The sequence below is a fragment of the Nyctereutes procyonoides genome, unplaced genomic scaffold, assembly GCF_905146905.1.
Source record: "Nyctereutes procyonoides isolate TBG_1078 unplaced genomic scaffold, NYPRO_anot_genome, whole genome shotgun sequence".
Classification (NCBI taxonomy): Eukaryota; Metazoa; Chordata; class Mammalia; order Carnivora; family Canidae; genus Nyctereutes; species Nyctereutes procyonoides.
Window position 1 is genome coordinate 7,594,750 of NW_026575133.1, and position 23,551 is coordinate 7,618,300.

The following is a 23,551-nucleotide window of genomic DNA, read 5'->3' on the forward strand; positions in this document are numbered from 1 at the left end:
CTCCCTGCCTCGCCTCTTCCCCTCCCTCTCCCAGGCCAAGGGTCTCCAGGTGTTGGTACAAGAAAGGCCACTGAGGGATGGGAAGCCCTTGCCTTCTTTGCCTTGGCTCTGTGCTCGGCCTAGACTGTTCCAGGCCTGTGAATGTCAGTTCATCAGTTTGTCAACTCCATCTACCTTCAGCCTGGGGTTCGTTTGGCAAATATTTGCTGAGCGAGGGCCTCCCAGACCCAGCCCCCTGCTTCAGAGGTCCTGGCATCTCTTTGAGGTTCTGCCGGCATGTTCTTAGCTAGGACAGACAAAGGAAGAAATACCTTTCTATGAGTCTTGCAAAATTACCTCCTTCAGTCCACAAATATTTATTGAGCACATGCTAAGTGCCAGGTACTGTGCGGGGCCATGGGTATAAACAAAGCAGTCCTTCTTTTTGTAACTTAGGGACCTTGGCCCCCACTGGAGGAGTCATTGAGCTCCACGCTTCCTTTAAGTGACCTGGGCCCAGGCCCCTTCCCCTGTTCACGGAGGAAGGGCAGGCAGGAAAATATTTGGTTCTGAGAGGCAAGGAGGCAGGGCAACAGGGTGAAGAAGACATCCTACTGCCGTCCCCTTTGGCAGAGCTGCTCAAACACTCTAGTGTCTCTTGGGAGTTTATTAAAAGGGCTGATTCCTGGGGCCGGCTTTGGCTCCATGGAAACCATCAGGGGCCCAGGAATCTGTGTTTTTAACTCTGGTTAAAATGAGTGCTGCCAGGAAGGATTGGCAGCTAGGGTCTACATGCCCGTGCCTCTGAGGAGAGAAGGAGGGGCTAGAGCACACTTCTGTTGGGGGTGGGGCAGTGATCCTTAGAAGGGATCTCTGGCTTGCTGCCTAACACTTTGCACGGATCTTGCCATGAAGCAGCCTATGCCCTTCTTCCATACTAGGAGGGGCAGCTTTGCTGGTGCCTAGTTCTCTTTCCTCTCGTCTGTGTAGAATCAGGGCCTAGATTCCTCCTACGCCAGGAAGCTTAGAGCAAGGCAGAGAGCCATGGGTAAGTCCTGTCTTGTCCCAAGGGTTCAAGCTTCATCTAACCTTCCTTAGTCACCTCCCCCCCCCTCATAAAAGTAAGGACCCAGAGTGGAGGGCATGGTCCAGCCATGTTCCCCTGGCCCGTTGGGCTGGCCAGACAAAAACAGTCTTGGTCCTGCTAAGTAGAAGCTCTGCCCATCCTGTGGGAACAAAAAATGACTGTGTTGGATGGGTGGACCCTTGCCTCATTGCTCCCCCTTCCCCACTCTGGCAGGGACCCAGAGCCAGGACAGGATGACAACAGCTGGCCTGCCCCCTTCTCTTCCCCTGCACCTGTTTGGGACTAAAGCGAGGGGGCAGCTGGTTGGAGCACAGTGCCCCTGCAGCCCAGGGTGGAAGGATGCCTGGGGGCAGGTGCTGGTGGACAGACATTTAACTCCACTCACATCTGCCCCTGTCTCACTATCCCTTTCTCTGGTTCAGGGGCCCTAGGACATCTTCTGTGCCAAGGATTGGCAGCTAAGACAGAAAGCTGCCCAATTTCTCTCAGTTGGCCTATATTTGTGTTAGCTGATGGGAGGGGTCCTCTTTCCAGAAAGAGCAGTGGGACTGGGATATGGAGGGAGACCCTGGTGGGGGTCGAGTAGGTTTGAGCCCACCAGGCCCTGGCTCTGGAGGCCCACCCCAATTACACACTTAGGCACACAGGCTGCAGGCAAAGCAGCCAGCTGCCAGTAGGACAGCCTGGGGGTGCCTGGGCAGCCAGGGAAGCAGGGAGCTGCTAACCCCATCCAGCTGTCCCCAGCCACCCAGCTGTCCCCGGCTTTGCAGGAGCAGCTGTCACCCACCTCCCCAAAGGGTCAGGGGCAGAGGAGGCCCAGAAAGAGCTGGAACCGCCCCAAGACACAAGGCCCGCGGGAGAAGGTGTGAAGGGGCCCTCCGCACCCCGCCCCGGTGTGCGCACTCCCACACCTCTGGGCGCCGCAGGCACACACCCTGTGCCTCACACCGCGAACGGCTCGGAGATAGCGGCTCCCCCCGCAGGCGCTGCCCGCCCGCCTTCCCCGAGAGGCGGCCACTCCTCCCCTTTCCCGGAAGGGCTGGGTGTCAGGAGCGCCTCTCCCCCACCCGGCCGACGGGGGGCGGCGGCTGCTGTGGCCCAGATGTGCGCGGCCTCGGGGAGGCGACCGCCGGGGGGTTTCCTCCGCCCGCCACCCGCGCCGCCCGAGCCCTTTCATGTCGCTGCCCGCCCCCCCGCCCCCCCGCCCCCGCCCCGGCCTGGCCCGGCAGCTGCGCCCCGCTCCCCGCCCCCAGCCTCTCTCCCAGCTGTCTTCAGGGTGGGGCCGCGCAGCTGGGGAACAGCTGCAAGGCGTGGGGGGAGGGTCGGGTGCCCCCGCAACAGCCGGAAACAGTCCCGGTGCCCGGGGAGGAGGGGCGGGGGGGCAGGGCGAGGCCGGGGTGGCCGGGGTGGCCGGCTCCTCCGCCCCTCCCCCAACGCATCTGGCAGGGCCAGCTGAGAGGGGCCGGCCTCAGATCAAAGCCCCCTCCCGGCTTCAAAAGGGCGCCCGAGGGCTGGGCCGGCGGTGGGCGGCCTGGAGCACCCTGCAGGCGTCGCCGCTGAGTCAGCGCCCCAGGCCCCTCTCCTGAGGCCAGACCCCACCTCCTCACCTCACTGCTGAGCTCTTCCATTCCTGTTCACACCTACCCACTCAGGCCCTGTCGTTGTCGCCCTGCCACTTCCTCAGACACCTTCAATTTCTCCCATCTGAGGGTGGGGGAGAACCGGGGCACACTTTCAAGACCGAGCCTGGCCCCCTGGGGGATTCCCTACCCCACCTCTGCGCCCTGTAAATCGGAGGTGGGTGGTTGTAGGGTCTCAGATATGTCCTTCCCCAACCTAGTGTTGTAGGCCTACAAAAGAAGGGGAGTGGGATGTTGACCTGCTGGGGCTGCCGAGGAAAGGGAGGTAGAAAACCGATTCCCCACCACATTTCAGCCCTCTTTTAGGGTGAAGGTTACCCTGTATGATTTTGGAAAACTCTCCCTTGGAGGTACCTTAGAAACAGTGGTCTCTAGAACCTGTGATCCTTGCTCTGGTTCTAGAAACTTCTGAATCCTGTTTCCTTTAGTTAAGGGGCAAGGAAGGAAATTGAGAACAGTCTTGGATTGCCCCTTCCATATACTCTGGGTGAAGCCTTGTGATTCAGGGCTAAAATACCAGAAACATCCATGGAGGCTGAAGGAAATAAGACAGATCCTAGAGTGGGACAGAGGCAGCCAGGTTGGAGGCCCATCAGGTGAGATGTTATAGCTCTGAGCCAGGAGGTAGGCTGGCTTCAAGAATATCACCTTCTTCTGGCAGCTTTTCTCTTCCTCCAACACTCTATACTTTCCAAAGACTCTCTTCCCTTCCAGAACAAGATATAGTCACTCTCTGCTTGAATTCCTCAAGACACTGCTTCCACAGGGAAAGTTCTTACAGATAAATAGAAATCTGGTGGGTAGAGCTTTGATCTCTACCATATTCTCTATGGTATATAGAAATCACACCCACTGAGTGAGCGAAGCCTTCAAGAGCCCAGGGCTTCTTCCCTAAAATCCCCTGTCCCTGGTGTGTATGACGCAGGGCCTTGGTAAGAGGCTTACCTCTGTGTTCTACACTGGAAATCTGCATGTTTCCTCCATGGGCAACCAGTTTTCTTTAATTGCTGTGTGGTTAATTCCTCTCAACGGCAACAAATTGGGATATTTATGACTTCCCCTTGCATTAGATCTTCAATAATTGGATCTTTCTTGAGAAAGAACCCATCTGCTCAGTGCCGTAGATTATTTTTCTTTATTTGCATTGAGGCAAGAAGAGGGAAATGTATGGGATGGTGTGTGGCATAGTTTTCAACAGCTTGTAGAATGGGGTGTTAGTGGTGGCACCGTCCACATCTCATAATTGCAGGTAGAGAATGACATGCAGGAGCAGGTATCCAAGAACTGGGTGTTAAGGATGGTGTGGACTTCTGGTCCACCTGGAAAAAAATGGCAATGAGTCACTTGACATATGGATGTCCAGGCTGCCTGGTTGTGAATTGGATGTTGTCATTCGACACTCTCCCTGTCCGTGTCTGCTGCAGGGCACTGAGCAGGGAGGGGGTTCACATGCAAATGGGTAACTCCCAGCCTAAGGGATACAGACTCTTCAGTCCCACCAAATGCCATCTCCATTGGCTGCAGCAACTGAAGCTCCGCCTATCCCATCAGAGGCTTCCAGTCAGTCTCCAGCAGCCAGGTGGTTCCATGCCCTGGTGGTTCTGCTGAGCCCTCTGCCTGGATGGTACACCTAGGGTCAGAGTTTTGCCTCCTCTGTGTCCCCCTCCCTCCCCAGGAAGTCACGTGTGAGTGCAAATGAAATGATGCACGCAAAGTGCCAGGTTTGTTGCTGGCGCAGTACACTTTTAGGCACTGATAGCAATCACAATGTTTATGTTCCTGTGAGGCAACCACACTCCTATGTACTTAGGCCTCACACGGTATTCTAACTATTGTGGTTTACATGTCAGGGTACCTCCTGCATAGCATACATGTCCAACTAGCCTGTAAGTCCCTGGGGGACATGAAATATTAGTCATCTTTGATTTTTCAGAGCCCAAGACAGTGCCTGTTTCATTCACTCATTTATTCATTCAACAAATAGTTATTGAGGTCCCTCTAATGCTGGGCAACGTTCCAGCGTTGGGGATACATCAGTTAACATAAGACCAACTCTATCCTCTTGGAGCTGATAATTTAGTGGGGAGGGGACAGATGACAAACCATAAATCAATAAATGTGAGTTGGTGATAAGTATTATAAAGGTAAGTAAAACAGGGTGAGGGGGGTCAGACATGTCAGTAAGGTAAGGAGCATGGGAGTTTTATATATATATGGTCAGGGATGGCTTTCCTGAGAAGGTGACATTGAGCAGATATTTCAGAATGTGAGGAGGCAAGGTCTCAGGGCATCTGAAACAACAGTGTTCCGGGCAGACAGAACAAGTGCAAAGGCCAGAGGCAGATGATGCTTGTTTTGGGAACAGTAAGGGGCTGTGTGTGGCTGGGAAGAGTGAGAGGCAGAGCCGTGAATAATAAAGTCAAAAAGACATGAGGGAAGGGGCCCAGGGCATGAGGCATTATAAGTGCTTTGCCTCTGCTTAGGAGATAATTTACTGAATGAATGAACCCATGAATGAATGAATGGTTAGATGCATGGATCGATGGATGGATGGATGGATGGATGGATGGATGGATGCCAAATGCCAAGGCTTTTGGGGCTCTAGGAGTTTCACAGGAGAATCCTGTGGCTAGATGATCCCAGGCCATCTTCCTGGGCATATGGGACTTGAATCATGCCCTAAGAGAGGAGTAAGAAAAGCACAAAAGAGGTACGCCTGGGTGGCTCAGTGGTTGAGCATCTGCCTTTGGTTCAGGGCATGATCCCAGGGTCCCAGGACCGAGTCCCACATTGGGCTCCTTGCATGGAGTCTGCTTCTCCCTCTGCCTGTATCTCTGCCTCTCTGTGTGTCTCTCATGAATAAATTAATAAAAATCTTAAAATAAAATAAAATTTATTTAAAAAAAGAAAAGCACAAAAGAAGGGCAGACCCTCTGGGGAGAAGGTGACTATGAGCCCAGGTGGGGAAATAAAGTTGAGAGGGTTAGGTTGGGGGACTGAGGGATAGCTCATGTGAAGCTCAGTGTATGCAGGAGAGGCCATGACTGACAGATCTGTAAAAAAGGTTTGGGGTCAGCTCAGAGGGGTCTGGAAAGATAGGATAAACAGTTTGGCAGGCCCCCCGAGGACATCTGAGCAGAACAATGGTTCTGAGCACTAAGTGCGTGAAGGCCAGACAGCCCAGGACAAGATTGCTCGTAGGAGGCAGAGGGAGGCCCAAGTGAAAGAGTAGGTAGGGCTGCGGGGTGCAGGCTGGCCTGGGCCCAGGACAGGAAGGGCCTCCAGGTCCCACCACTCAGCCAAGGAATGGAAGCCCGGATCAGGCCTTCTCCCTCCTTGCCAGTCGGCCGGGGCCCTGGAGTCAGCAGAAAACCCCAGGCCCCGGGGAGGAGGCGGTGCAAAGCCAGAAGCTGCTGAGGGAGCACTGGCAGCAAGATGCCATTGTACGTCCGCAATCAAGATACTTCAGAGGAAATCAAAAAGCACCAACTGGGGAAATGATGTGTGCGCACTAGCACTCTCTCTCCTCTCTCTCTCTCTTTCTCTCTCTCTCAAACACACACACAAACTTCTGCCTCCGAAATGGGTCAAGTGAAGGCTGTGGGCGTGGGCTGGGGAGGGAGGGCCGGGAGGAGAGGAGGCCCAGGGCCTGGAGCAGCCTGGGCGCTCGTGCCCACTCGCCCTCCTGCACAGGGGGTGGCAGCAGCTGCAGGGTGGGGTGGGACGTGAGGATAAGCACCCCCAACCCCATGCATATGGATAATGCTCACAGCTGCCCTGCCTGCTTTGCGTTCATTAGGACCAACTGTTTCAGGAGTGGTGGCAGGCGGGCAGGAGGGGGTGATGTGCCCATTCACAGACTGGGAGTAGGGGGGCCGCTTGCAGCTGTGCAGACACCTCCCCCTGCCTGGAGCAGCATCCCAGCCCCTGAATTTCCCTTCCTCCCTCTTTCTGCCTCCCCACTCGCTGCTCTGGTAGATCTGGAGGTCTTGGAGTGGGAAAGGGGCCCAGGGAGTCAGGGGGAACCCGCAGGAGCTGGGGGGAACGAAGGGGAGAGTGGGCTGGGTTGTGTCCTCCCCACAACCCTGCCACACGGATGGGCTTTTGCTTACAAACCAAAGCTCCTTATCCCTTTCTCTCCCCAAGCCATCTGTGGCATCCAGGCAGGAAAAGTGTTTTGGCCCTGTCATCTAGAGGCCCCAGAGGAGCCTCATTCATACCAAAAGCCCCAGATCAGGCTTGTTGTGTGCCCCCAGACAGAATCCGTTGGGGCGTGGGGGTGGCGCACCGGCAGGAGTTTGCCTGATTCCACCTCTCTGAAGTGAGAAAGGTTGAGGAAGGGAGGCTGCTGGGCTCCAACTCTCCAGAGCAGGTCGACCAGCTGGGAGTCAGGGGGCCCAGTATTGAAAGCCAGGCCCAGGGAGGGGTCTGGCTGGAGGGATATGCCCAGCCACCAGGGAGGGCTGAGCAGCTTGTGACCTACACAAGGGCCCCCAGCTGAGGGACTCTCAGCTAGTGCCAAGCCTCGTGCCCTGATGTGTGGCCTCTTCTCCCACATGAGTCAGCAGTGGCCCAGGTGACAGGCCTGTCCAGTCTCAGGAACATGCATTCTGCAAACAAGGCAAAGAAGGAGCAAGACCAGGCAGTGTTGGTGTGCATCTGTTGGCAGCCTGCCCATCCTTCTTCCCTCTGGTGGTCCAAGGAGGGAAAGAGTGCTCCCTCTATTCCATTTTGGGCCAGGGCACTGGGTGGGAGCTGCAGAGCCCCGGTGAGAATGGAGGCAACTGATGCCAGCCCAGGGCCCAGGGAGCAACAGCCTCCCCAGCCTCTTCCTTTGTTGTCAGGGAGGGGCTGGGCCCCCCTGCCCCCTCTGCCGGTGGCCACCAGAGCAGCAGCCACCTCTGGGACTCCGGGAAGGGTCTTGTGCATCCTGAAGAGAGGGGTGACAAAGAGGAAGATAGGCCTCCTACTCACCTCCCTATTTCCCAGAGCCTCACCTGACCCCTGCTCCTAGCACGTCACAGCCCTGTGTCTAGTCAGCAGGGCATCCTAGAGAAAAATGGGCTTTCCAGGCAGCCCAAATCCCAGACAAGCCATTTCCTAGTGGTGTGATTCTAGGTAAGTGACTTACCTTTAGGAGACTTGGTTTCCCCAACTAGGAAATCAGGATGGGAATATTTGTAAGGCTACTAGAAGGATCTAGTCAGGGACTGACGAACAGGGCTGGCAGTTTGCTTAGCAAAGCCGCCCCCAGCCCTTGTAGCTTTTGGCTTCAGGTATTTGAGCAAGTTCTCCTATAAACTCTGCCCCTCTTTGACTTAGCTTGATCTCTGCAATTCTGCCATTAATATTTTATTTCTTTAGCAAAGGCTTTTTGTCCCTGGGACACTGCTATTCACTCTGGGGAAAGAAACCTCCTCATGTTCCTTTGTTCAGGAGGCTTCCTTAGCTCCTTTTCTGAGCTTAGAAGCCAAAAGGTGAAAAGGTACAGGCCCCTCTTCCCCTGCCATCTGAAAGTAGAGCTTTCTTTCTTTCTTTTTCTTTTTCTTTTTTTGAAAGCAGAGCTTTCATATGAAACCTTTCACAAGACAGAATGGCGTAAAGCAGAGTATACCCTGCTTTCCAGAAGTTCACATTACGCCACATTGCTTTTATGTAAGACCTACGGTAGTATGGTAATGGCTTTTTTTTTTTTTTTTGTAAAAGTGAAAATCCCCTTCAGATTTCTTTTGGTTAGTGAAAACAGGTAGTAATGTAGGTCTTTTGTAATAGCAAAGTGGTGAAACATGAGCTTTCGGAAAATGAGGAATACCTGTGTCATGATGTGTACTTGGGGCCCAGGAGCACAGACCCGGGTGCAAATCTGGTTCAGCCCTGCTCTTCCGGTGCGATTCTGAGCAAGTGATTCAACTTATGTGAGCCCTACCTCCAAACTGTGAAAATACCCATAGTTAATAATAATGTTGCAAGGATTAAATAAGATACTGTGAAGTACCCCATGCTAGTGGGTGCCCCCTAACAACTTGCCCCGGTCTGACAACTTGCCCTGGTTGTTGGCCATATCCCCGCATGTGTGTGTATGTGTCTGCTTCCGGACACACACACACACACACACACACACACACAGGGCACTGGACCAGCAGATTCACTGCAGGGAGCAGGAGCTCTCTTTCCCTCCTCCCTACCAAACTCCTGGCGCTGCAGCTTCCCTGTGTTCTGCAGTGTTGGAAGAGGAAATTACTGAACAGATTGCAATTAAGAGGGGAGAGGGGGGAGAGAGAGACAGAGGCCCTAAAATGTAGCTTGACTGAGCGCTAAACTGTATTTTTGCCTGGAGCCAATCAGGAGCTTCAGAAAAGAGACTGTTCCCACTCACAAATCTAATTGCAAGAGGTGTGTCTGGGTGGCCCTGGGAGCCCTGGAGAGGAGGGGGCTGCCAGCACCTCAGGAGACTGTTGGCCCCTTGCTTGTTGCCTTGAAAGTTCCAGAGCTACATGGGGGGAAAGGAGGGAAGGCAGAGGACTTGGGGGCCTGGGAAGGTCTGGACTTCAGAATTTCTGCCAGTTCTTATAAGATCTACCATTGGTTTAGCACCTACTATACACTGGACATGCCTAACTTTGTCCAGTCCTCTGGGGAATTGGATAATGGTACCTCATTTTACAGGTAAGAAACTGAGGCACACAGTGTCCCTACTTGGTGCTACCTGTTGCCCTATTATTTACATTATATTTCTTTTAAAACTTAAAAAAAAACTTATTTATTTATTTGAGAGAGAGAGAGGGAGGGAGAGAACAAGTGAGCACAAGCAAGGAGGGGGGCAGAGGGAGAGGTAGGCTCCCTGCTGAGCAGGGAGCCCATGTGGGGCTCGATCCCAGGACCCTGAGATCATGACCTGAGCCAAAGGCAGATGTTTAACCAACGGAGCCACCCAGGTGCCCCTACCTCTTTTAAATCTTTCTACCTTTTTAGTACCATTTCATCGATGAAGTGGCAGGACTCCACGAGAGTAACTTGCCAAGATCACAGAGCTGGTTCATGAGAGGCAAGGATGGAACCCCGGGGCCTCTCTGACTCCAGAGAATGGCCTTTTGAATTGTACCTCCCCTGCCCCTTCATTGAGCAGGGTGTTCCGGATGGAGTTGCCAGATTTAGTAAAATAACACAAACAAAACACTGAGAAGGACAGTTTTTGAATTTGAATTTCAGATAAACAAAGAATTTTTTTGAATATTAGAAGTATGTCCCTGATACTGTGTGGGATATACTTGTATTAAAAACAATTCCTGGGCAGCCCTGGTGGCGCAGCGGTTTAGTACCGCCTGCGGCCTGGGGTGTGATCCTGGAGACCCGGGATCGAGTCCCACGTCGGGTCCCTGCATGGAGCCTGCTTCTCCCTCTGCCTGTGTCTCTGCCTCTCTCTCTCTCTCTCTCTATGAATAAATAAATAAATAAAATCTTTAAAATAAATAAATAAAAATAAAAACAATTCCTTGTTTATCTGAAATAAAAGTTTAACTAAATGTCCTGCCATTTACCTGGCAACCTTAGGCCTTGCTCCTCCTGACTCAAGCACCCCTCTTTTCTGTCAACAGCTTACCTTTAAAGGCGGGCCCTTGGGACCAGCCATTCGGGTGTGTAGCCAGGCAGCTTAAGTGAGGCTGCCCAAGGGGAAGACATGCTTTTCTGCTCCAGGGGCAGAACCCAGAGCAGGTGCCTGCTCCAACATCTACTGTGTGATTTTGGGGAAGTCTGTTTCTCTCTCTGAAAGGAAGATGCAATGGGGATCCCTGGGTGGCTCAGCAGTTTGGCAGCTGCCTTTGGCCCAGGGTGTGATCCTGGAGTCCCGGGATCGAGTCCCATGTCGGGCTCCCTGCATGGCGCCTGCTTCTCCCTCTGCCTGTGCCTCTGCCTCTCTCTCTGTGTGTCTCTCATGAATAAATAAATAAAATCTTAAAAAAAAAAAAAAGGAAGACGCAGTATCATGTACTAGGTTGTTGCAAGTCTCCTCGCCAAGCCTTTCCCCAATGTCTTGTCACTTTTTCCCATCCTTGCGAAAGATTGTACAAAATCCATGGTTGCACTGTGGTGAGGACAGGGAACACCAAACATCGGGGACGAGGAACCCCAGGGGGCACTGCCAGTGTAGACTTGGAAGGTGGGGGAGAAAAAGGGGCTGTGACTGTCTTTGTCCCACACAGGTGACAGCTCGCTCCAGCAGCATTCAGGCCCCAGGCCCCAGGCCCCTCCTGCACTGAAGTTTCTACGATGTCGGGCAAAGTCCTTAACCCAAGCCAATGCCTCTGTCTTCTCGACTGCAAAGTGGGTCTCATGCTGCCTGGAACCGAACCTAACGCGCCTGATGCGGAGCAGGGGCTCCATAAAGTACTGTTTGCACTGTTGGTGGCGGTGTTACATTATATCCCTCTGGAAGGAGCACCTTGAGGAACGCTCACCTCCGAAAGGACAAACACTTTCGAAGCCCTTTCCGAGCGCTGGCAAAGAACACGACACGTTCCGGGCTGCCTTCGTTTCAGCTAAATTTTATTTGTCAGATTTTTGACAGACGTCTAAATTATACATTGAATTTTCCACATGACCAAATACCACGTCCCTTCCTTTGATTATCATTTTCAAAAGGGACGATAAAAAAAGAACCTTTCCATGGATCAGACTGAACCCTGAAACCACATGGAGTGCAGAGCTAAAAATAAAAGGAAGTAAGAACTGGCCCCTGAGAAGGAAAGAGAAATCAAAGCAAACTCTGACGGGAATCAAGGGACGAGTCCTGGCGAGGGTGACACAGTGTCACCCTCCAGGCCAGGCCGGATAAGGAGCGGCCGACAGCGAGGGTGGGGCACCGAGTGCCACAAAAATAGCCGCCGCCGGAGCCCAGAGGGGAATAAAGAAATTTGTCAAAAGCCAGGAGAGAGGGGGGGTGCAGTGGGAGGGAGGGGCAGGACCGCGTCCTTGCCGCAGTTTGCGGAGCTGCGGACTTCTCCCACCCCGGCACATTTCCACCCGCCGGCACAATCGCTGACTTTCAGCTGTGCGCCGACATGTTCCCCGGCTCAGCCCACATCAATGACACCCTTGTTTCCATAGTAACCAAGGGAGAGTGAAGGGGAAAGGGTGTGCGGCGCGGGGCGCGGGCCTCCAGCCGCCGCCGGGGTGGGCGCGCAGCCGGGGAGGGGCCCGTCCCGCCGCCCCCCCCCCCCGGGGCTGCAGGGCACCAGGCCTGCGGGGCAGCCCCCCGGCCCCGGGGCTGGGAGGACGCCGGGCCCGGGGTCCCCTTCCTGGCTCCGAATTCCACCTTCTGGTCCCGGCACAGGGGTGGGGCGGGGCGGGGCTGGGAGAGGAGGGAGGACTTTAGAGGCGTTTTTTTTTTTGTTTTGTTTTGTTTTGTTTTGTTTTTACAAATGGGAGCTTTCAGACTCTGCGTGTTGCAGCCTTTGCTCATCTATCCCACTGGCCCCTGGGGGGTTCCGGAGGGCTCAGGGGGAAGATGAAAGCTCGGGCCGGCCGCAGGATCTCTGTCTTTAGCTGGAAAGCAAATCTGAGCGTTCACAGAGGCTGTTATCAGAGGAGGGCCAGTGGCTTCTGCGGGCTGGCCGCGGCCTTGGGAGGGCTCTCCCAGACAGTTCCCTAAGTTGGTGGTAAAAGAACAGAAACGTTTTGCAGACCATCCACTGGCAGAGTCAAAGTTCCATGCCACAGTGCTCTCGGTTGCAGACCTCAAGGCAGGCAGTTTGCCCCCTCAGGTAACATCCTTGGTGCTCTATTTGGAGGGGAAAAACCATTTTGCAGGCACTATAGACACATTTTCAGCCTCACAGAAGACAGATTTCTGGTTCCTTATCATTCTGTTTTGCCTCTGTTCAAAGAGAGAGGCACCTGGGGGAGACAGAGAAGCCAGAGAGGGAGGTTGCAGGGAACAAGTAGCTTGGCGCTTTAAAAAACCTCACCCGCTTTTGTTTTGCAAGTCCTTACTGGTCTGTCCACAGCAACCCCCAGGGCACCTTTTCATGTCTGGCATTGTTAATGATTTTCACCCCAGACCGTCTTTGAATCTGGCCCTGCTGCAGCCTCACCTGCACAACTTAGTCAAAAAAAAAAAAAAAAAAAAAGTGCTGAGGATTGAGGGCCAGGGGCTAGAGTGATCCCTTTAGTATGCTCCAAGGCCCTGGTGGGTTTGGGAAGGGCCACCTCCCTGGATGAGAAGGCAGCTGGCCTCCCGGGACCCACTAGCCACTGAACAGTCTCTTATTCACACTCTGAAAACCCCTGCGCTCAGGCACCAGAACAGAGTTCAATTCAGGAGCCGAGTGTGGCTCTGGCCTGCTTTCCCATGTCTGCAGCTGAAGCTGGGGATTTCTTACAGCTCCAGGAGACAAGCTCTTTTGGCAATGCAGGGCAGGACACTCCTGCCCTTCTTCTCCATTCAACTCTCAGAGGCACATTTTGCTAACAGATGCAGAGGACGCCAGCAGCCAGGGTGACCCTGGCTCCCCACGGCATGGCCCCAGCGATCGGTGATCATACACACCCAAGCTCTTCCCAGCAGCAAACCCTCTCCACCCACGAGCATCCCACACCACCAAGTCGCCAGCACTGTAAAAATTGATCTCCTCTAAAAATCGATCTGCCAGCCTTTTCTCAGTGGAGCAGGTTCATGGTAAAGCCGCATTTATTTTTAAAATCTGATAGCAGCAGCCTATTGTGATCATTTAAACAGAATTCTTTGAGCTTTAGAAATCCCTTCTATAGGACGGCCATGGAGAAGTCAGCTAATCTCAGAGTCTGAGGCTCACTGCTTCACTGAACTGGAGAAAGCCTGTTTACGCTAGCCTGAGCCCTCCATGTGAGGGCTTTTTAAGGACCTTGTAATTTTTCTGGAATTAAACCTCCCACCTCTCCTTACATTCCAGATGTCATTACAGTCAGAAGTCATAAGAATTTGCTTCCCTGTGTGGCTGGCCATGGGGGTTGGGGGGTGGGGTGGGGATGAGGTATGTTTCTGTGGTGACTTGTTTGCAAGAAAGGTTTTTTCCCCCTCTCTCTCCAAAGGGTGAGGATTACATACACAGTCTCCTACCTGCATGACAAGATGGTTTAATCATCTGCTATCCCTCCCCTCCCCCCACCAGCCGCTTCCCACCCTAGCTTGGTTGGTGATGGTAAAAATCACTGCCCAGCACCAGAGAACACAGTCTGTGGTTTCAGAACCATGGGAGGGGGAGGAGGGGGATGTAAGGGACAGGTCAGGAAATAAATGCATGCAGCATAAGCTGCTTCTTCCTCTTTTTCTTTCTTTCTTTCTTTCTTTCTTTCTTTCTTTCTTTCTTTCTTTCTTCTTTTTTTTTTGAAAGAAAAGCCCACTGGAATTGTCTAAACTGCAATGTAATCTCTTGCTCATTTAAAAGATCTCATTTTCTAATCATGTGCTTTGAGACATTTAATACTATTTCAATTATGCAGAGGAAATAATATAATTCCTTTATTTGAAAAATGATACTGAACCTCAGAGATCAGTTAAATCTACTGCTGGAATGGGGATTCTTTTTAAACTGTGTTGTTCCCTCTCTTCAAACAGCTGTAGCTGTACACAGATGGAAAAACATTTGGTCAGAAAGCAGCAAATTAGTGTTTTTCAGGACAGAATTCAGCTCCCGCAGCTCCTGCGTCTCTCCGTTCGTCTAGATTTTATTTCTTCTTTGCACTGACATTTTTGCAGACCCAGTTTATGCCGTCCTTTAAGGGAAATGGGCAGAGAAAGGCGTATTAGTTTTAAGAAGGGCACCACACACTCAAGCCCCAGCAGGGAGTGGGGGGAGTGGGGGTGTCCTGGGTCCTCCCTCCCCCACCCCCAGGGGCCCACTTGGGTGACTAGGGACAGTGGCCTCCTGGGGAGGAGAGCACAGGAGGGAGATGGGAGGGGAGTGCCCAGTGTCTGAACTTGAGATGGATCCTCAGGAACTCCCTCTGAAAAAATAAACACATCTGCCTGGATCCAAGGCCTGATTGAAGAGCTATCAGAGATTCCAGCCATTTTTGGCTTTTTCTAAAAGCTGACCTTTGCCAGGGCATTAAATTCAATAAGCCACCCTTCTGGTGCCCCAGTGTGTTTACAGTGTGACAGTGTACACTTGGGTTAAATTAAATTTTTTTGGAAAAACAAACCAACTGCAGTGTGTGTTACTAGACACACACTGGGGCAATGTGCATTTATTTCTCTTAGTGCAGCACTACACAGAGGTTCCAAAGGGCTGGTCTGATTCTTGCAGCTTTAAGCACCACCAAGCTGAGGGACTCGGGGAGAAGGTTCCCTTAAAGGCACAGTGACCTTGAAAGTGTCCTCTCTTAGGCTGGAGAGGGGCAGCGGTAAAAACCACACAATGTCTACAGCCACCTGGCAGGCAGCATGATTTCTCTTGGATGCCAGGTCTGCCAGAGATGACCTCCTTTTCAGCCCCCTCTGGAGCCATCTCTGAATGCTCCCCCATTCCCCAGAGTCTCTCTCCGACCTTCAGGGGTGTGCAGAGCTCCCTCAGAAGCCCAGAACAAAATCAAAGAAGGCTCCTGCAACGAATCCCTTTGCTCTGCATCTGTAACACATACTCGCTGAGGTCCCAGTCACATTTGCACATCTCAGGGCATTCATGACATGCAGAGCCCTGCATTTCCTGTGACCATGGAGCTAGTAGTTGAACCTGAACAGCTGAGACAGCTTAAAGTAATAAATATCAGCTGACACCCTTGGCCGTTTGGAGCATTAATCCCATAAACAATACATCACTGCAAAACAACCAGCAGGCATCCTATCTCCTGGCTAATCTGACCATAACCTGAATTTACAGTGATTAAAACTCTGCCAGTTGCCATCAGGGCACTTGGGCAGGAGAACCAGATAATCCGTTGGCTGTCCCAGGGCAGACTTTAGGGTGTTTGCCAAGATGTGGCTGGCCACGGCCCAAAGCCCAAAGGTGGACAGCACCTGGCAGCAGCAGTGTGGGCAAGGATGGGGGAGCGCCGAGGTGGGAGAAGATGGACTCCAAATGTGTCTCCAGTTACAACTGGGTCAGCTACTTACTGTGAAAAGCTGAGGCCAATTTTAAGACCATTTTATGAAAAGGATTAATTTAAAGAAGCATGTTTAATTTTAGTAGCTAATTGGTTTCCAGGAAAAAAAAATGCTCACCTGCCAGGAGACAAAAAGATTTTACAAATAAAAGAGGGATGAGTATGATAACCATCTTCTCCTTGCCTTTGAAGCTGAATAGCTCAGCACTTCTCTAGCACTTTCCACTTTCAGGAACCCGTACAAACACTATCAACGGTGTGTGCACCTCAATATTTTCTCCTCTAAAGAGACTTGCTGATTTTATCAAATCATCCTCTCAGAGAAATCAAGAACTGTGTTCCCACACTACACAAATGGTACTTTTTCCTCTTGTTTTATGGCTGATTATGGGGGGGGGGGTGTTCTTTTATTGTATGTAACTGAACATGAATGCGGTCAAAAGAGATAGGAAAAATATTTACTCAGCTGCAGGAACCCAAAGCAGAATGTGGAGGGTGAGGGGCAGATTCTTCCTGGGTATCTGTTATGGAGGTAGAGGGGATTTAACCCGGGGAGTCCTGCTGAGAGGCAGTGTCTTCCAGATGTCCATGAGGGCCAGGGGTGGCAGGCCCCTTCCAGCCAGCCTTGCCGACAGAGGGCGCTCAGAGGTCAGTAGCCACCAGCTGACCTGCGGGGGGAGGGGAGAAGGGGGGATCTTGGGCCCTCCACAGCTGCCGCCTCTAGCCTAGAGTGTGGGAACCTGGAGGGTGGGAAGCATGGGGAGATTTAAATGGGACAAAGGCTTGTGGCTGCCCTGGCTCTGGGGGAGGGGGGGGTTGGGGGCTGCCCTGGTCTGCAGTGTCTGGAGGCTGAGGAGCTGTACCTTTCTTGTTATTATCCAGGGGAGAACCTGAGCTGGAGATAAGAGGTGTTGGGGAGGCCACAGTCAATGGGGATGATGCCCCTTCGATCAAGTAGGGACAAGCTGTGCCAAGTTGCCCCTGGAAGGGGAACTCAGTAGTGTTGTCTGGGATCCCTGAGAGGAGGGTCTGTGTTGGACTGGCCTGAGGAGGTGGTTACAGAGCCTAGCATGGTATCCTGGTATCTGGCCTACAGCAGATGCTAAACTGGTATCTTTTAAATGAATCCTCATAACCACGCTGCGAAGTAGGTTCTGTTAGAATTTCCAGTCAGAATAAGGAAATGGGGACACAGAATTGTGTGAGGCAGGGGCAGGCCATGAACCCAGGCAAGAACTCCAGCACCCATGCTCTTTAGTCAGTGGCACCTCTCAGTGAATGCCTCAAGCTCAGAGAGAAGGCAGGCCTCACCCTGAAGCTGGGAAAGGGGGGAGACCCGGGTCCATGTTCCTAAGGACTCCCAGCGGCAGCAGGGCCACCACACTGGACGTGCCCCCAGCCAAGCAACCCGCGTGGCTTTGAGGCAGCTCACCAGGTATCCAAAGCTGGTTTTGGTCACTTAACTCTCAAGCCCCCGGGCTGCATGTGGAAGACTGCATATATTTACCCGGCTGCACGACCCCAGCGTATTAACTATCTGCCGGACCACTGCCTGCAGTGCGACTCCATACTCAGGGAGAACAAGAGGAGGGGCCTTCTGCTCCTCAGGCTCCTGTCCGTGCACCGCACTGCCCTTGTCTTACTTTGGCCAGGCCTTTTTTTTTTTTTTTAAACAGATGACTGAGAAAAGGTGATTGTCTACCTGAAGTAGGTTACTGCTTTGCCTCCAGAGAAGGAAGTGAACTCATAGGTCTGTTTAATGGTTGGACCTTTATTGTTAAAAACTGGTTTGACCAAATTTCTGCACATCTGATCTTCGTCATGGGATGACGAAGTCATGGGTAGTCCCTCCTCTGTGCCTCCCCTGACCAACCTTGCTGAAACCCAATCTGAATTGATTAGCTTCAATTCATTAAGACTAAAGAGAGTCCTTGGACCTCAACTGAGCTTGGTTTAGCGTTATGGAAAGGAAAAACATTTTTACATTTTACTATGTCATGATATGATTGCCTCCGATAAATACTGGGAGACACAAGGCTGCCCCTAATCATGTGGGTGGAAACACAGAAGTCCCAGGCCCCTGCACTCCAAGCCTGGAGGTATGCTGCTCCTTTCTAGGGGAAGAGTGGCTTCCGACTGCCATGCTCCTTTGACCTTGCTCTCTCTACCATGTATCTACCACTGCCTGATGGTTGGAAGGAAGCAGTAGTAGCCGTGGTTGCGTGGGCCTGGTTTTTAATGCCAGGAGGACTACCCGATCACATTAGTTAACTGCTTTAAGAAGGGAGGAGCTTGCACCCTTGCTGAGCAGTGCAGCCTATCCCATTGTGCCCCTGGGCTCAAGGAGTCAAGGTGTAGTTGAAGGCAGCATACATAAAATATTGCTATCAATATTTTTTCTGGTGACAAAGGGTACTGCATCAGAGAGGTAGCAAAATCACATGTCTCGAGTTTGCTTTCTTGGTCTATAAAGAGGCTTGAAAATTTAAAAATAAACCTGAGGTCTGACTTGTAGATAAGCAGTTCCATGTACACTTGGAGTAAAAAATAACTGATGTCAGGCCTTAGAAAGAAGTGGTGAATGTCATTTTTTAAAATACTGAAATTCTGTTGGCTTATTAAGGGATAAGTCCCCTCAATCAAGGAAAAAAAGAAACAAAAACGAGAAACTTAGCTAGTGAATGTTTAGTGGTGGTGTGCAAAGCTCACATCAGGCAGGGCTCAGATAGTTGGTGGTCTTTTCCATGTAGGCGAGAGGATTGTGAGCTGGATCATGACTCTTGTTTGGAGAAGGAAGACAGAATGTGGAAGAGATGTGGGAAAAAAGGTGAGCAGAAGGTGGAGGGCACGGAGAGTAATCCGTAGGGAAATCTGCTAGCTCAGAGCTCCTAGTGGAGGCAGGCCTCTGTTATGACTGAGGCTGGAGACCAGGCTGAAATTGCTGATCTCTGCTTTGAAAGGAAATTCTAATCCAGTATAATTTTAATTAAACACATACAGCATTTTAGAGAGGGGATATCTTCAACCACATATAACTATAAGAGCAGAGGAGAGCTGTGGTTCAGGGTTCCAATTCAGGTTTGTAGGTAGAAGAGGGATTGATTTCTCCACCTTTCTCTGGCTCTAAGCCAGATCCTCTGTTAACCATTTTCTAGACACCCAGGGGGAAGAAGGGACTCCTGGAGCTAGATGCTGTGCACTGGGATAGGGCCTAGCCCCGAGGGCATGCAGGGAGGCTGCTTCCAAGTCAGCCTTGTGGGGGGGGGGGGGGTTTGCAGGTTTCCCATCCCAGATATAGTTCAGATTCCCTTTTCTCTGCATTCAGCCCCTTGATATACTTGGGCCTCTTCCGACCACCCTCTGGACTGTGGGCCTCTCAGCAGGACAGCTTCCAAGATTGATGTTCTCTTTCAGCTTCTAGTGCCATTTACCTAGGCTCTGCTCTTGAAGGTTTCCCATGAAAACCTGCCTAAATCACATGATGGCCAGGCCTCCCCATTGCCGTCAATCAGGCAAAGAGAGACCTGTTCTCAACTCTCCCGAAGCCCTCAAAAATCCATTTCCATAGCCGGCGCAGGGATGTTGAACAACATATGCGCTGCCTGTCCTTGTAAAGATCGCACATATTTGCCTTCCGAATATCAGGTAGATGGGCAGCCCGGGTGACTCAGCGGATTAGTGCTGCCTTCAGCCCAGGGTCTGATCCTGGAGACCTGAGATCGAGTCCCACACCAGGCTCCCTGCATGGAGCCTGCTTCTCCCTCTGCCTGTGTCTGTGTGTCTCTCATGAATAAATAAATAAAATCTTAAAAAAAAAAAAAAGAATATCAGGTAGAGCAAGAATCTCAAATCCATCCCAGGAATCGTTCACTTTCATAGTCTCAAATCATGTGTTTAAGCTACTCAGCTAAGCAGAAGCAATCTATTTGCCTTATCCATCGGGAGGGTTTAGCTCACTTATCTAGCGGATCTGCTCACCCACTGGAGGCTGTTACTTACAGGTGTGAGACCCGTCTCACAAATGTGTTTAGATTAAACCCCTATGCTCAGACACAATGCAAATAGGGACACTGTCTTTGAATACCTGAAACTGTAACAGAAATCCCAGGTCTTTAAAAAAAAACCTTTGTACATCTTCTTTCAGGGTCATTAGAACTGCAGTGCCAGATGTTACTTGATCCATTTAATGTCTGATCATTTTGGTAGGTTTGCCCATGGCTGACTAGCTTTCAGGGAGTAGTAGGTGGAAGGGTGGGAGGGAAGAGTGGAAGGATGAAATAGGAATTAAGGGCATTTTAGTCTTCATGACACAGTATCCAATGCCTGAAAGTGATCTTATGGACATTTTTCTAGTGACGTCTTTGATTTTAAGGAATACTCAAAGCCTTAATTAATAAGAATTATTAAAGGCCTGCACTTGACCTAAGCAATGCAAGAAAAGAATTCCATGTAAGTGACTCTTTTTAAAGTGAAACCCAAGAAACTGGCTGAGTGGGCAAGAGCTGAGGTAGGAGGCATTACCTGAGGGAGGGACACAGTCGGTCAATCGGTGCCTCACAATGAAAAGTGTTTCCACAGAAAACTCCCCGACCTTTCTCCCTCCCCAAAGGTTACCATTAGAGGACAATAGACAGCAGATTCCCTTCTTAATTAACATTTTTATTAAATAACTCATTTCAAATAATGGTTAAATTCTCTAAATTTATGTCATTCTATTAACCATAATCTAATCTCATTAACCTTGAAATCCCAGTCTTAACTACCCAATTCTATACACCATGGTACTATCTACTAAACTAATTAAGTGACCTTCAAACTATTTCTCCTCCATATAAAATCATTATTTTTCTTGTTCACAGTTCTTTGTTGTATCTCTCTTGATATCATTTCCTGCGAACCTGCTTGCTGAAGGTCCCTGGTCTGAGAAGCACTTTCTGAACAAAATCAAACCACACATGACTTATCTCAGTTGATTCAAACTGGTTGATTTTAAAGACCACCCTTGCCTATCCCCACCGTGGGTCTGATAGCTTCCTGCCTCTTTTTTGGCATAAAGATCCTGTTACTTAAAGGGAACTCCATTCTTATGGTTGACATAGCCAGGAACACAGAGCTCTCTACCTTCCTAATCTCTGCCTGACTGCAGGAGGAGAGTGGGGGCTGGACAGACAATAAGGAGTGCTCTCTCCCAACCTCCAGGCTCCTCTGAAGAAGCACCCTTGACTTGAATGCCAATACTCTAAATACTGATTCTAGATAACTCTAGTCCTCCTTTGACATCCATCCTTAAGGCTGATTGAAGAAACAAGAGCCTCACTGTTAATTCCAGCTTTGCTTTTTCTTCCTTTCAATACTCTGGCCCAGGGAAGATTACGGAGCTGTCAATTCCCATTTTCTCAGGGATATGACTACAACATACATTTTCTCTAGTACCACCTTTGGAGTCTGCAACTCAAGACACTCTCTACCTTCCCTTTTTATTTTTAAGTTATCTATACCTATATGGGGCTTGAACTCACAACCCCAAGATCAAGAGTCGCAAGCGCTACCAACTGAGGCAACCAGGCACCCCTGTTCTCTATTTTCTGTATTTGTGTTCTAAACCAGTTAGAAAGGCAGAATCCTCTTCCTGAGGTAGTTTGTACAAACACAAGAAAGCTATTATCTTTTCCCCGGGCCGCCTCCTCACCAAAATAACCCCAGGCCTCGTGAATACCATTTTATGCACAAACCAGGGAACCGCCTTAGGCAAAACTTGGGTTTCTTTTTTTTACAGTGAGAAGCTAAATAAAATGATCAGAGTTTACCTATCAAAAACATGCTGGGTTGTAGTATACTTGTTGGATCAGCTTATAAATTAAACTGAAAAATGCACTTAATTTGAAACCTGATAGACCTATAATCACATATGTAATTGCAATTTATAGAAGAGACTTGAGAAGAAAAAACTACTAGTGTGATTAGTTCCTTTGTCAAGTGGGATTAGAGGGGAGGAAAGAACTTTTCAGGTTTTAGTTTTATATACTTGTACATGATTAACAATGAGACTATATTACTTTCCTAACCAGAGTCTGGGACTAAAGGAAATACCTAAGACTCAACACTGGCCCCCTCCCAAACCTAAATCTCACAGAGACCCCCCACCCCCCCAGAGTTCCAGCATCTGTTCTGGGGATGCAGCCGAGGGCCAGCCACTCTGGCTACTTGAAAGCCCCAACACACACACACACACACAGCTTCGTGGATTGAGGAGTCTGGAGGAGGTGCTCCTCCTGTGAAGACTGGTCTGCCCTCCAATCTAGAGGCCAAGCATAGAAGCGGGCTCTGGCTGTTTGTGTAACAAGAAAAAAGCCAAAGCAGCAAACAGATGGAACAACTGAGATAATTCTTGGAAGCGACTATTTGATTGAGATAAAAACAGTCAGATAGTTTTAAGACCAATCAATGTCAAATGTCTTAGGGGAGAGGGAAGAAGAGCATTAGAAGGGAAATAGAAAGAGGCTGCAGGACAAAAATTGAGAATCCAATCACAACGGACCAAATTGAGAGAAAAGCAAACTGGCCATGCAGTTATGACACACGCCATATGGCAAAGAGGGAAGATATCATTTCTTCAGATGTTGTTAAACCCCCCCAGCATCTTTGAATAGTACTGTCTGGTTCTCACAGCACTGTCACTTCCCTGGCAGGTACACCAGATGTTTAAAAAAATGAAGTCTGTGCGGCATTCTGGGGCTCCAGAATAAAGAAGCAGCCCTGAGTGTCAATGGGTTTGAGGCTGCTTGGTGGGAAGCATCAGAGCTGAAACTATCATTCTTTGAAGATGTAGGCTCTCAGGTATCTGGGATACAACCATTTTCTGCCCTAAATTCATATCAAATGAGGGGGAGAATGCTCTTCCAGTTTGCAGTTCCTCAGTATAAAGTGTGGGGCTGTCAGCAGAAGCCTCCCTGTGGGAAACCAACCTGAAGTAGCAGGAGAGACACCAGCCCTGAGGGCAGTGGAGTTAGCCAAGAGAAAAATCAAAACCCTTCTAGGGTAACTGGTATGCATGATTGTTGATGGCTGTTACCTTGGGAGCACAAGTATTTAGCATCCATAATATTAGACACAACACAAAACCCCCAACCCAATGATCAAAGAATCCTAGTTAGAAAGCATCTTTGAAGATCTTCTGTTCTGACCTCCTACCCAATGGGGTAGTTTGTCCCTCAAGTGGGGTGGTTTATCTATGGCTTTCCTGCAACAGTTAATGATTATCAGATTGGTTGCTAAGTAAAAAAGAACCGAACTCCTCCATGCCCTTCACATCCTGGAGTGGTTCATCTGCCAATCAAAGGCTATTTGTTTTATATCTTCTTTCTATCTAGCTCAGTTCAACCAATAAGACAGACTATGTTGGTTGGGCACCATGTTGCCAGGTAACTGAGCCTTCTGGTAATCTCACCTGAACGCCCTCTCCTGTGAGAGCTGAGCAGGACTGGATCTGCCAGACACGGTCGCGGATGGTGTGCAGGTTCAGTCCTTCTGCAATTTCAGAGGCAGGGGCTGCCGTGAGCAAATCCTGCTTGTTAGCAAAGATGAGCACTGGCACACAACTTAGTTTTTCTTCCTCCAGTAATTCAGCTAGTTCCTGGATCATTTTGGGAATGGATGGGAAGGGAAGGATGAAATCTATGATATTTAACCATGTACTTTTAATTAGAAAAAAAAAACAAACAGAAGTGTTAAGCTAATAAACTAACAACTTCCAAGGGCAATGGTT

The 23,551-nt window shown here is 50.4% G+C and overlaps 1 protein-coding gene across 1 annotated transcript in view; it reads right to left on the reverse strand.

Annotated features, from left to right (window-relative positions):
* Nucleotides 1-14,176: 14,176 nt before the first annotated feature.
* The window catches only part of ARL3 (ADP ribosylation factor like GTPase 3), a 35,033-nt gene continuing 25,658 nt past the window's right edge, over nt 14,177-23,551 (reverse strand). Inside the window, exons 5-6 of the mRNA XM_055300607.1 lie at nt 23,234-23,419; nt 14,177-14,457 (exon numbers count right to left, since the gene is read on the reverse strand). Coding sequence (XP_055156582.1) covers nt 14,410-14,457; nt 23,234-23,419 — 234 coding nt within the window. The 3' untranslated portion in view covers nt 14,177-14,409. The remainder of the gene's footprint in view (nt 14,458-23,233; nt 23,420-23,551) is intronic.